The sequence below is a fragment of the Chlamydotis macqueenii genome, chromosome 1 (assembly GCF_036417535.1).
Source record: "Chlamydotis macqueenii isolate bChlMac1 chromosome 1, bChlMac1.mat, whole genome shotgun sequence".
Classification (NCBI taxonomy): domain Eukaryota; kingdom Metazoa; phylum Chordata; class Aves; order Otidiformes; family Otididae; genus Chlamydotis; species Chlamydotis macqueenii.
This window is the reverse complement of record NC_141556.1, coordinates 143,858,399-143,871,457: the sequence shown is the minus strand read 5'-3', so window position 1 is coordinate 143,871,457 and position 13,059 is coordinate 143,858,399. Positions and strand designations below refer to the sequence as shown.

General features: G+C 36.6%; 1 protein-coding gene across 3 annotated transcripts in view; it reads right to left on the bottom strand.

Moving 5' to 3' along the window:
• HERC2 (HECT and RLD domain containing E3 ubiquitin protein ligase 2) overlaps window positions 1-13,059 on the bottom strand; it is a 112,982-nt gene that overhangs the window by 43,685 nt on the left and 56,238 nt on the right. For all 3 annotated transcript variants that reach the window (XM_086768949.1, XM_086768966.1, XM_086768957.1), the window contains exons 38-53: window positions 12,378-12,560; window positions 11,607-11,791; window positions 9,762-9,909; window positions 9,469-9,665; window positions 9,009-9,239; window positions 8,194-8,329; window positions 7,516-7,659; window positions 5,906-6,048; window positions 5,436-5,703; window positions 5,134-5,276; window positions 3,636-3,734; window positions 3,375-3,543; window positions 3,137-3,262; window positions 2,278-2,386; window positions 1,989-2,128; window positions 1,107-1,297 (exon numbers count right to left, since the gene is read on the bottom strand). In XM_086768949.1, coding sequence (XP_086625075.1) covers window positions 1,107-1,297; window positions 1,989-2,128; window positions 2,278-2,386; window positions 3,137-3,262; window positions 3,375-3,543; window positions 3,636-3,734; window positions 5,134-5,276; window positions 5,436-5,703; window positions 5,906-6,048; window positions 7,516-7,659; window positions 8,194-8,329; window positions 9,009-9,239; window positions 9,469-9,665; window positions 9,762-9,909; window positions 11,607-11,791; window positions 12,378-12,560 — 2,612 coding nt within the window. The remainder of the gene's footprint in view (window positions 1-1,106; window positions 1,298-1,988; window positions 2,129-2,277; window positions 2,387-3,136; window positions 3,263-3,374; window positions 3,544-3,635; window positions 3,735-5,133; window positions 5,277-5,435; window positions 5,704-5,905; window positions 6,049-7,515; window positions 7,660-8,193; window positions 8,330-9,008; window positions 9,240-9,468; window positions 9,666-9,761; window positions 9,910-11,606; window positions 11,792-12,377; window positions 12,561-13,059) is intronic.

Genomic DNA, 13,059 nt, shown 5'->3' with positions numbered 1-13,059 from the left:
ACTGAGGGACAAGCAGCTGGAGAGCAGCCCTGCAAAAAGAGATCTGAGTGTCCAGATTGATGGCAAGTCGAATATGAGTCAACAGTGTGCCCTGGCAGCCAAAATGGCCAACAATGTCCTGGAGTGCATCAAGCACAGCATAGCTAGCCAGTCGAAGGAGGCGACTGTCCCACTCTGCACTGCACTGGTGTGGCCTCACATCAAGTACTGTGTGCAGTTTTGGGCACCTCAACATAAGGACATCACACTATTAGAGAGTGCCCAGAGGAGAGTGACCAAGATGACAAAAGGCTTTGAGGGCAAGACTTAGGAGGTCACTTGGTTTGTTCAGCTTGGAGAAGGCTGAGGGGAGAGCTTACAACTTCCTCAAGAGGGACAGCAGAGGGGGAGGTGCTGATCTCCCTCTGTCTGCTGACCAGTGCTAGGACACAAGGAAATAGAATGAAGCTGCACCAGAGGAAGTTCAGACCGGACATTAAGAAAAGGTTCTTCACTAGGTCGGTGACTGGAATAGGGTCCCCAAGGAAGTGGTCACAGCACCAAGACTGTCAAGAGTTCAAGGCATGTCTAGAAGATGCTCTTAGTCATACGGTTCAGTTTTAGATAGTCCTGTGAGGAGCAAGGAGTTGGACTCAATGATCCTTATGGGTCCATTCCATCTTAAGATATTCTACAATTAGTGAGTGAGTCTGGGAGACTCTGGATTGGAGACAGTTTTAGCTAGTGAGACCACAGGTGCTTTTCATATTGCAACAAACACTTAAGTAAAATATAAGCAATGTGATTGTTAAGAACAACTGCCATCAGTTCTTACACTGAAAAGGCAATTGTAACCATGTAACCAACTACAGAGTAGAACTATCCTGTATTTAAAATATCACACAAGTTCCTTATAATTCACACGAAACAGTTACAAAGACGAAGCTCAGCTTTAAAAAAACAGGCACACTTACTATGAAGAAACATAATTTTGTACTTCAGATGTCTGATTTTACTATTCTTCTACCTTACAGAAAGGTAACAAACAAATAGATTTCACTAAGGTAAATACTTATTCTCTTAAGAAGAAAGTATGGCAGAATAAATCAGTTATGGCTTAAAGTTACCTTTCCTTGTGAGCCAGAAGACTGCCAACACTGCTCACTACCATCAATAAGACGTGAAGCCTGATTCACAGAGGATGAGACATTCAGATTCTTAACTATTCTTGACCAATCATCCAGTAACATTCCCCGCTGGCTACTGTGCCGTCGCTTCAGCTGCTTTCCAGAACGCCCACAAAACACTGGGGACTGACCTGCACGGTTAGGTGAAACATTAAGCATGTAACTCTCAAAGAAAACTGCTTTTATTAAACCCATAAGCAACATGAAAGGAAAGAAAACAAATCAAAGATTTCAGGTATGTATTCTAAAAGTAGAACAGAGAAGTATGTCACATAGGTATGGTAATACTACTCACCATCAAGACTTTTTTTTTTTTTTTTTTTTTAATAAAGGAGATTCAAGCACTTTACCTGACTATAAGTTTTCACACCTCTCATTCATGACAGTCACACTTCCTATTCCGACACTTAGGATTTATTTCTATCAAGAAACCAAACATAATTTACTAAAAAATAAACATTACAAAATTAAGGAAAATTACTCTCTTCAGGAATGTGAGACACTAAGAGTAATTCCTAAAATTGAATTATAAAACATTACAGGTGTATGCAATGTTTAAACTGACAGAATCCTTAAGAGACTAACATTCCTGACTACGTAGCCACTTGAAAAGGTCCTTCCTTTTGAATTCCAAATGAAAATTTATGCTGATACCACCACGTGCAACTGCAGCAGTGCTATGGTCTTCTCAGAATGTTTTGTTGTCTGAACACTAATTTTTCATTATGTTAAGGAGTCAAAATTTAAAACTTTTTAAAAAAAAAAACCCAAATTCAATGCATTTCAAATTAATCTAAGAAACACTTAGATTCTGAAACTCACCTGGTTCATTTATTCTGCCAAAAGTATGTCGGGTGTTATGCTTCCTGGTTTTAAAACAGGTTTCACAGAAGTCAAAATCATCACAGTTTCTGCATTTGAATCTAGGCCCATTGATAGGAAACATCTGACAGCCATCACACCTGATTTCAAAAAAGAACAACAAGTAAATACATTTCTAGCAGTTTTCATGTTACAAGTTGATTTTAACACCAGTGAAGATAATGAAATCAAGATAGTAAGGCTAAAGGATAACCCATACACATTAAGAAAAATGTAAATCATGACTTACGTGACCCCAGGATGAATGCTAGGGACCAGTTCCATTTCTGACAATAAGCCAGTCCAATGAGACTGCTGAGGAAAGTCTACAATAACATCTTTTCCATTGGCACTAAATGCTGTAACAAAAACATGCAGAAAATGCAATGTGTTGCAAATCTTTATAAAATTAAGCACAGAGCATCCAATGCAAGACCAGAGCAGAAACATAATAAAAGTTTCGAAAGCAATCTTTTATTCTAATGGAACAATGTATTAACCTAAGCAGCCTGGAAAGGATCAGAGGCAAGGGAATTCTAAAGATTTTTTTAAAGATACATATTATTCTATTTAAAATCCTTAACTCTGAATTTTTCATTTATTTTTTTAAAACAGTTCCCAAAGGGAAAGCGTACTTCTAAGCAGAAATTTAGTATGACCAAAATCTGTACCTCTTCAAAGAATCTATGCCCTGTGGACTGCTCCTGTAACATCCCTTACAGCTTTACACTAGTGCACCCCATCTTCTCCTCACTTCCATATGAAGTTTTCAAGTTAGATTTACTTCTCAAAGGTAAATCATTTGTGGTTCATCCAAAGTATAAATGAGAACTACAACAGGAAGCTGCACAGATTCTTAAAGATCTCTACCGTGTGTGAATGGAGTGGCTCAAAAAGCAGATGAACACACTAACAAAATGTGCTTATACAGAGTATGTATTCATCACAGACATAAAATGCATTCTAAAGTCTCCTACCATCATGCAATATTTCACAAAACAGTGGGATTTTTAAGTCTGTCTAGAAGATTCTCTCCTTGAACACCGCAGAAAGTCTGTGTGGTTTCCAGTTTTATTATCTCCCCATGCCCCATTTTGAACATACATTACCTTTGACAACTCCCACACTTCGGTGAGTAACCGATCCCCATTTGTATTTGGGTGTGGTAACAGAGCTTTTCACACGCACTTTGTCACCTATCTTGATATGAGAGGCAGAACTCTGTGGTGGAAATCCTAGCAGTTGCAAGAACAAATGCATGGTGAGTGAGTTTTCCCTCCCCAGAATATATCCTCCCTTAGTTTATCATTCAATTTTTAATGAAAAAGCAGTTAGCAGTGAACTTACCCAAAAGCTCAACGTGGATATATCTGACCCAGTAAGTACCACCTTTTTGTTGCCAATCACATTGTACGTTCAGGTCATGCAATCCATCTCGATCCAATTTAATAACTTTGCCTACATCTCCTTCACAAACCTCCTCATAGGTTCTGCAGCACCTAACCATCATCCCCACCTAGGGAAAAAGGACAACAGAACGCCATAGCCAGGTAATGACTTTGGTACCAGAAGGAAAGTAGTTTCAATACAGCTTTTCATCATGCTTACCTGAATATTCTCCCTCACATACACAGCATAGTCATCATTACTTAAGAAATCAGCTCGTTTCTTAAAGGTCTGGCTCTCTGTTACAACAGCACCACTTGACTGGAAAAAAAAAAAAAAAAAATCAAGAATAAACACAAAATAGTTACAAAATTTGTTTTCAATTCAGATAAAATAAAATTGTTAGCAAAGACTGAAGATAACCCAACAAAAACACACACATATAATATCTAAGTTGTGTGCCAAATAAGTAAAATCTTCAACAGGTCAAATCACTATAGGGCTAAAATTTCTGATCTACTTTACTTTAAACTAAAGTTTAGTTTTCAAAATGACTTGCCAAGGAACGTAGCTGCAAATTTTCAAAATGTGTGAAAAAAGTTGGAAGTTGCAGTTCTAAAATGTGGTTTCCGAATAAAATTAAAACAAAGAAGACTTGTAAGTAATCTACGTAGCGTTGCAGATACACATTCACATTCCACTTCTTACGCTACTTGTTTGGAGAGGAAAAAAAAACAGTGGTGAGTGATGGTAATCTCCTACTTAAAGTACACTACTGATTTTTTTGTGTCCAATACAATGGGATTTAAAGTATTCTATTGCAAAAATAAGCTGATGAAAAAGATTGTAGTTATCAGAAATCATTCCTTTCGAGATTTAACTTAAAAATTTTAGAAGACCACTGCATTCCAGCTGTAACAAGAATTTTCAGAAAACTTTGCTCTCTTTTGAGCATTAAATGTTTTTCCATTCAACGCAATATATAGCAGTTTCTCATTGCAATACTGATAAAGATATCAGAACTCAATGTCAAGTTAATTTCCTTCAAAATATAAATGTGTTTCTTTCAATTACAAAATTCAATGTGCCAGAAATCTCAACATAACGCCTTAAAAAATAAATAGAATTATGGAACTTATGTCATTTTATTGGCAAATCCTTACTGAAACAGTTCCTGGAAGTCAACAGAAGCCTAATATAAATTCACATTAAACCTGTCGCACTCCATAGGCATCGTAAAGGTCATTTTATCATCAGTAAGTGAAAACAGGTTTTGTAAGCAAAAAGCTAAGTTATTTCACTAACATCTTTTTGCCATTTACTCACTGGTTTCTCACTCCTTGTAGTTAACATTTGTTTGTTTTTCAGACAAAAGGAAAGGAGGTGGGGGAAAAAAATTAGGAGTCCTTTACAAATATTACACTGTAGTATTGACTATTTTAGATGAAACTGAGACCAAGTATGAGGGATACTTAAAGCTACCACTTGTGAAAGTCTACCTGCATTCCACTCTTCCCCTCTGCTACTCATACCTAAATATTTAGAGATTTTCCTCGAGTTCTTTTAAGACATGCCTTAGAAACATACATCATCCTTGTTACAGTCTCGAAAGCTTGGGACAGCAGAATATCCTTGTACTCTAACCAAGTTCATAAAAGGAAAGAATCATAACATTTGCAGCCAGCTAGCATAACTTAGGTTTTAGTAACTTGATATTTACCACAGGGCAAGCAGCTTCAGCTTCTTCCACCTCCTCTGCTATTTCCTCATCTGAATACTCATCAGAGATAGTATCAGCGTCAGAGAGATCCGTAGTTTGAACATCAGGGTGATCCAATAACCAGCCAACCAAGGCTTCCACTCCTAATACAGAAAACAAAGTCTGTCTCTATGGGGTTCTCTGACATTCTTAAGAGAGTATCCCAAAAGAGAAGTAACAACTGCTCCCTTATAAGCAGCATTTTAATCTGCTTGCAACTTTCCTCCTCCTTCTAACACCATTAATTTAAGTAAATTAAATACCTGGTAATCCAGAAGCACTTCCAGAGGTTCCAGACAGAGATTTTAGTGCAAATTCTATGTTTTTCCTAGGAAATCCCATTTCCATAAGTTGAACTACAATGGGGAGGGGTGGAATTGGAGATTGCTTGCGTTTCTTCACTTTTGTGGGTCGGATATGTTGCACTGTGATGGGTGTTGTAGCTTCACTAGAGCTGCAGTCTTCAAACACTGGAGTTGAAGGATGTGTAGACTCTACAGCCAGATACTGGCATACTGCCAAAGCAGCAGCCTAAATGAGAACAACTAAATCAGTCCGAGTAAAACAAGAGTATTTAGTGTCTTTGTGTGTGTGTGCCTGAAATTAAAGGTTATTTGCCAAAAAGGGTTCAGTGTCACTTTTTAAAAAACCTATAGCTTAAGAAGTTTCAATTGGAATGTGAATTAAAAAGACTTATTTATTAAGTTACTTATTAGCATAAAACAGACTTTACCTCAAGCTCTTGTTTGTCAAATATTGCTTTCACAGGGGATGGTTGCGTAGCAGCTGTCAAAAGTTGCTGTAGAAGAATCATGGGAGGCTGAGGTCCTTCAGGAGACATATCTCCTATGTCGGGAGAGGCAACTGCTCCATCCTCTTGAAACAAAAACATTATTTTAACCAAAACCATGTAATGCAAGTCAATCAGGAGACTTACACAGAGGCCTAATGGTTGATCAAATACATCGTTATTTCTCCCATATTTCTTCTCCATAAGAATAATGCTTTTAAGATTAAACCATGTGTGCCACAATCTCCATAGAAAAAAGCAAATGAGAAATTTGTAAGTAAACAATAGTTTTACTAAAATACACCTAGAACACGCCTAGCAGAAACTGCTCAGTGAACAGTGAATTTGCACAAGTGTCTTCTGAGTTCACCTTGTTACAGTAAGATTATTATACACAGGTCCTTCCAGGATAAACCACTTTATATAAACAACCAACAATTTCATTGATCCCCAAAATCATTTTGCGTACTTTCTGGATTGAGTAATTTCCCCTTTCATTACACCTCTTGGGAAGAGCTCCCTATAGGCATTCATCCCTTTCAAGATAGTACACTTTTCTTGAATCAACGGGCTCATGATTCTGCAACTTTTATATCTGATTTTGTATTCCTGTTGGCATGAACATTCATGTTTCCTAGATTTTTACTGTGGCTGTTTCAGGAAAGTATTCTCATTCTTCATTTAACTCTAACAAAAGAAAGTTCTCATATTTGAAACAAGAACAAAACAGTTAACTAAGTCACATACTTATGCTTCTGGATTTAAAAAAAAAAAAAAAAAAAAAAAAAAATTGAGTGTAGGTTTTTCCTCCCCCTTAAAAACTGACTGTAGAAGTAAAATCATGCTCCATTCCTGGAAAAAAAATGATGACTCTGTTGACATAAGATTTGGCAACTGACAAAAAAAACCCAGAAATATACAAATAAATCAAATAATATATTCAAAGACATTACATGATTCACTGATTCACAAATGCCCAAAGAATGAATATCAACTATAAGGGCATCAATAGCTATCCTGAAAGCTGAGAGCTATTCTCTTTATTTTTATATTCAGAATTAATGTACATGGAGATTGAATTAAAATTATTAAAATTACAATTCCTTTAACTCCTTTTAAGATTAAGCTTAAGACACCATATCCTGGTACTTGTTTCACTGGAAACTGCAAAACATTTGAAGTAAACAGAATAGCCAATAAGAACTCATATTTTAAGCTTGGAGCAGAAAAAGAAATCACTGCAAAAAACCTGCAAGTTTTTTAAAATTACTTATAGAACTTACTAACTATAGAAGACTTACAAATTTAGCTAACTCCAATATTTCAAGCTTCAAATACTTGATCCACTTAGTCTTCAAAACCTAAGTTAAAAAGTCAAAATGCTTTTAATATGTAAGGTTAAAACATTTCTGAATTTTAATTCTTAATTTGTAGTCTTTGGAGGGCAAACCTAATTTCTACCCTTCAACTGTCATTAGCAAGGGTTATAGAGTTACAAATTCTATCTGCTCTCTAGACAAACAGCAGCACATTCAGGTTGTATTTCAGAATACCTGCAGGATTTAATGCACACTCCTGAACAGCTGGCTGAGATAAGATCTGCCTTAGCGTATCCTGGTGAGAAAGCAGAGCTCGGCCTGCTTTCAGTATGTACAGCTTTAACTGCTGGCATCTCAGTAGATCCAAATCCACTTGACCTATCAGAAATATTAAGCAGCCATTAGCACTAGGAATCTCTTGTATTAAAGAAAGGCTATCAATCATACAACCTCAGTCAAAAAATTAGTTTACATCTTAACTCACTGTCTGAAAGCTTGTGAAATACTGATGGTACGAAACAGTCTGAATAGCACCTGGATAAAAAATCTGCATACGTTCTATGACCCATGACATTAAAAACACTGCCTTCCTACTTTTCACACAATCATACAGCTGATATATAGCACAGTAAGTGCAGTTAAGATCCAGTATTTTACATAACTCAATACAAAAAGCCCAGACGTAGAACTTATTTACGTTTTCTCACCAAAATAATAATGGTATTCCACTCACAGTGTAGAGCAATTCACCTCCTACCTAAACTTGTCCTGTAAGTGCATACTATTCAATGTTGACTAAGAAAAAACATAAGGTTCCAGAAAAGCCTTTTTCTTGTGTACGATTTCTGTTACTAGTATTTTTCTCAGAGCATATCCAGCTATTTAAAAACAACAAAAAAAATCCAAGTGTACCTGAAAGACTCTGATTGGGAGACTTCATTCTTTGTTTTTCTATTTTACTTCCAGCCAGATTTACTAGTTGAGCCCAAATGGATAGCATAGGTTCAGTGAAAGGCAAGTTGTTCACATTAAAAGCCACAACTGGAAGCTAGACAGTGGGGAAAGAACCAGACAAGAAAAAATTACAGGTAAGCATTTTCCAAAATTTTACAAAACCACTCAAATTTTCAATGGGTATTAAGTGAAGAACAGAAGAAATAGCATTCATCTTATTGCTCTTGATCAGGAACAACTGGACAGGATTTCTATTCCCTGCATAGCTCGTAAGCCTGTATTTGTACCACACAATTGTAGGTCTACTTGGTGAAAAAGCAAGCCAGAGTCAGAGCAAGGAAGAACTGCAGTCCCTGAAGCAGACCAGGCACTTCGACTGTGCTTTCACTAAAGCGTATTAGCCAACTTGAGATTAAGATTCAAATGAAAACACCCATGAGTTTCTACATTTGTTCACAAATCAAGTTAAACACAAATAAATAAGCTCTTCTCATGTAAGAGCTGTAAATCACATTATCATGCTTGGGATTTTACCTCAAGTCAAAGGATTTCAGCTCAAATCCCCTCTCCTTTCACCACCTCAACAAATGAGGACAGGCATTAAAGGCCCTATAGAGGTTCACATGAGTAACATCTTGGATTTGCATTTAGAGCGCTCTATGTGTTGAATGTCACTGTATCTACTCAATGAAGAACAAATATTTTCTTTGCACCACATCAGAGTCTTTAACCATACCCTTCCCTGTACTAAAGCCTCAATAAAACAAACTTACTGGTTTTAGTTGATTCAGAGGGCACACTCTGCACGTTCGCATGTCATAGAACTGTACAGTGATTTTCCCTTTTGGGGTGATGCGTGTCACTGTGCCTTCTCCAAATTCATCATGAACTACTTGTCCACCCAGTCTCAAGCGACTGTCTATGCCGCCAATCACAGCTAACACTGCCATCAGGCCTCCCACCTCTGGATTCTCAGTGTCAGGAAAGTAGTCATCCAACAGAGCCTAACAAAGAACAGTAAAATTAACTGTAGGGAGAAAACATACTTCTATCTGCTTTAAAATACCAATTTAATCATACACACTTCAATTTAAAAATTACAGCACATAAATAAATATAAATATAAAAATGGTTTCAAAATTAAGCTTAACATTGTTTGCAAACATTTAACATTTATAGTTTCAAAATAAATATTGCTATAAAAATGAGCTTATTTTAAAACGTGGAAACTACCCCTTCTGACTGTTTTCCTGCAAAGATGTGGGTGATGGAGGTTAGCTGAGAGTTGATGTACTTGTTTATGAGTCCATTCCACTGGCTGAGCGAATGGAGTGTCCTCAGCAGTGCCACTACCTCTTCTGCTAAAGTACTACTGTGAGTGGCGGTTAGAGATGCTTGGGGCCTGGCCTTCCTCCTTCTCAGAGTAGATTCTGGAAGGACAAAGCAATTGGGCAAAAAATTATCAGTTGAACTATTTTATGTATTTATATACATAACAATAAGTCACTGAGGAAAAGTTCCGCTACCTCTGAGTAGTGGGATATCTGAAGAACAAGTACTAAGCAGGCTGCCTAAAAATCCAAACAGTTTTTCCACAAGGAATTTCATGTCTCTTGATCTTTCATTTTTATCCCAGGATGGAAGTACTGCTTTCAATAAATGTACAGCAAGGATCTAAAAAGAGAACAAATTAGTGTTATTCCACTTCAAGTCACCAAGTATCAACGGATTTCTCAAACATATTAAGCAGAGATGAAAGAGCTTTTAAAACTTGAGTCATCCAGTGTAGTTCTTTCTACAATGCTGATTTCTTTCCATCTGTGGAAATTACAGAGCTACTGATCTTGTGTTCAGTTTTCCAAGGAATAATGTAAAAGAAGTTGTGCCAGTTCAAAGAGTCAGTAACAATTTCATTGGTACATTATATTAGTTAATCTTTAATACTCCAGACATGAGACAGACACACACTGGGAAACAACGTAAATGACTAAAACACATAGGAAAAAATAGGAATACAGAATAGGAAGGTTTGTTCAGATTCCAGACTCAGAACTTAGAAGATGTATTTGAGAATGAAAGTTTCTAAGTTTCTGCAATAAAGTATGGTAACTAAAAATCATGAGATAAAAAGCTGAATGGCACAAGAAGGCAAAAAGCAACCACAGTGACACTCAAAGTAGTTACTGTGAAACTAGGGTCTCCAACATAGTACAGAAGGAACAGGCTGGCATCTCTAAACCTAGACACTCAGCATAGGACTGGTGAGGAACACAGGAAGGCACAGTGTCGCAGTATCAAAAAGTAAATGGGGTTGCACATTCTGAACAGAAGTACTTCAGGTTTTGAGCTTCCTCATCTTCTACCCAGAAGACCAATACAATACAAGTGACCAATAACAGTGAAGAGCTCTCTCTTCTTGTAAACCTCTGTCAATAACTTCTTTCTAAAACTTCAAGGTCTCATATTTTTCTTGTTGTTAACTCAGATGCTGGTACATCAAGAATGCTCATTTCTCTCAAGTATTCTCTGAACAGCACAGAATACTTTAATGTACTAAGTCCTGGATGACGACAGAAGTCTCATTACATTAAAAATACTGGAAGGAATTTACCAGAAGATCACACAAAAATGCACAGGCTTTTATGATACAAGGCTTTAGTCAAAAAATGCTGATGCCTTATGAAGAAAAAGATTAAGACCACCTTTTGATCCCCAAGCCTTAAAACTTGTAAGAGTTATTCCATAATAAGGTTGCTTTTCAATTTCACGAAAAAGGCACTACAAGATGCTAAGGAAAGGTAGAAGAAAACAAAACAAAACTAAAAGTAAAAAACAACCAAAAAAAAAGAAGAAAAGAGAAAAGGGAAAAGGAGACAAGGGAAATACAATACCAAAATAAGATGCCAACATGCAGCTTCTTAAGAGAGATTGTAATTTAAACAATAACAGCTTACTATGGAAGGAGGGACAGTAGGTAATATACAATTTGAATTAAACTGCACATTCTTCCTAGCCATCTTTTTGTTATTCTTTTCTTTATTCAACTTCTAGGAAACATTACATGGGAGTTTCTGGAATACATTTTTGGAACACAATTTTGGCCTCTCATCTGTACAAAACTTCCAAGCTTTAAACAGAACAAGGGTATCTGTAGTGCCCTGAAGCATCAAAAGTTGACAGATGTGTATTTAAAACAATGAATCCAAAATATAAGAAGACATGTTATCTTTTTTCCAATTAATTAAAGACTTATTTAAGGACATTTCCCATCTGTTTTCTAAAATACAGTTTTGGTGGTTTTGTCCCCCAAAGAGAAACGAAGTCTACTAAATTCATTGCCTATCAAAGTAACTTGGAAATACACACATTACCTGTCTCTGTAGTGAAGCAGCAGTGAAAGATTCATGCCCCTCAACAATTTTCATTAGCAAAGTTATCCACTGAGATGTACTAAGAGTGCTGCACATCTGAGGCATGAGTGCTATACTTCGAATGAATCCCAACGTGCACCAACTCCTATGCTGTTCTTTATAAACTAATTTATTTGGCAAGGAAGCTAAAAACAAAAAGATATATACATATAACAGTTGACTTTTCCGCCAGCTACATTATTCTCTATATACTACACTTGGCTTTTTCGAACAAATTGTAACTCTGAGCTACTCCACTGTCTTTATATGAACTATTAACTTCAATTTTAGAGCCTGTAATTAATTTTCTTAAATATGGCTTTAAAGCAATTCTCATCCTTATACTGTTTCCTCATTTCAAAGTAGTTAACAGCATTACTTCTGAAATTACAAAGAGGCTACAGGAATATGACACACCCAGTCATACTGTTCACCTCAAACAGAAAAAGACTGCTAAGAAATTAATTGTGTAAGCCAGTCATACACACATCCTGATGTTCCACATGCATCTCATGCATCTCTCCTGCTTTTAGTGTTTATGTTCTAAGAACATTCAATACCACTTATGTTGCTTTTGCTAACAATTAAGATGTTAAAAGCTCTTAAAATGCATTTACTAGCTTTTGGTCTCAAAGAATTAAAAATCAGTAATGAAAGATTTACAAAGTTACAGGACAACAAAGCACAAAACAGAAGCACATAGCTGAATCAGATTGTTTCTATATTATATACCTGATTTATCTATTGTTCCACTCTCCACAAGCATACGGAGTAGACCACATAAAGTCCTAGTAGCATCACTTTGCATGACTTCAGCATGAACACCAGCAGAGAGACACAGTGTCTGCAACAGGTTCACAGTACTTGTCAGCATCATGGAAGTAGGGTGGAGATTCCTTTCAACTTGTTCTCCTTCTGAAGGAAGATACAAAAGGCAAAAGAATACATTAATATTGGGTTAATCTACTTCACAAAGTTCTGAAACAAACATGATGTGAGAAATTAGTTGTAAATATTTTTTCCAAGATAATTTCACATGAAGATTCCTTATTTCCAATTGCAACAGCAAAATATAAATCAGATATTTACAATGAGTGGGGTGAAACACTGGAACAGGTTGCCCAGAGAGGCGGTGGATGCCCCCAACCCTGGAAACATTCAAGGCCAGGTTGGATGAGGCTCTGAGCAACCTGATCTGGTTGGAGATGTCCCTGCTCCTTCCGGGGGGGTTGGACTAGATGACCTTTAAAGGTCCCTTCCAACCCAAACTATTGTATGATTCTATTATTATGTGCAGATATTTTCAAGTTATTCTCTAGCAGTACACAGCTTAAAAGTAGCTCCAAATGCAGTAACAAGAATAGGAAAGCAGTGTGACTAGATGTATAATTAGGCCATATAAAAAAACACACTT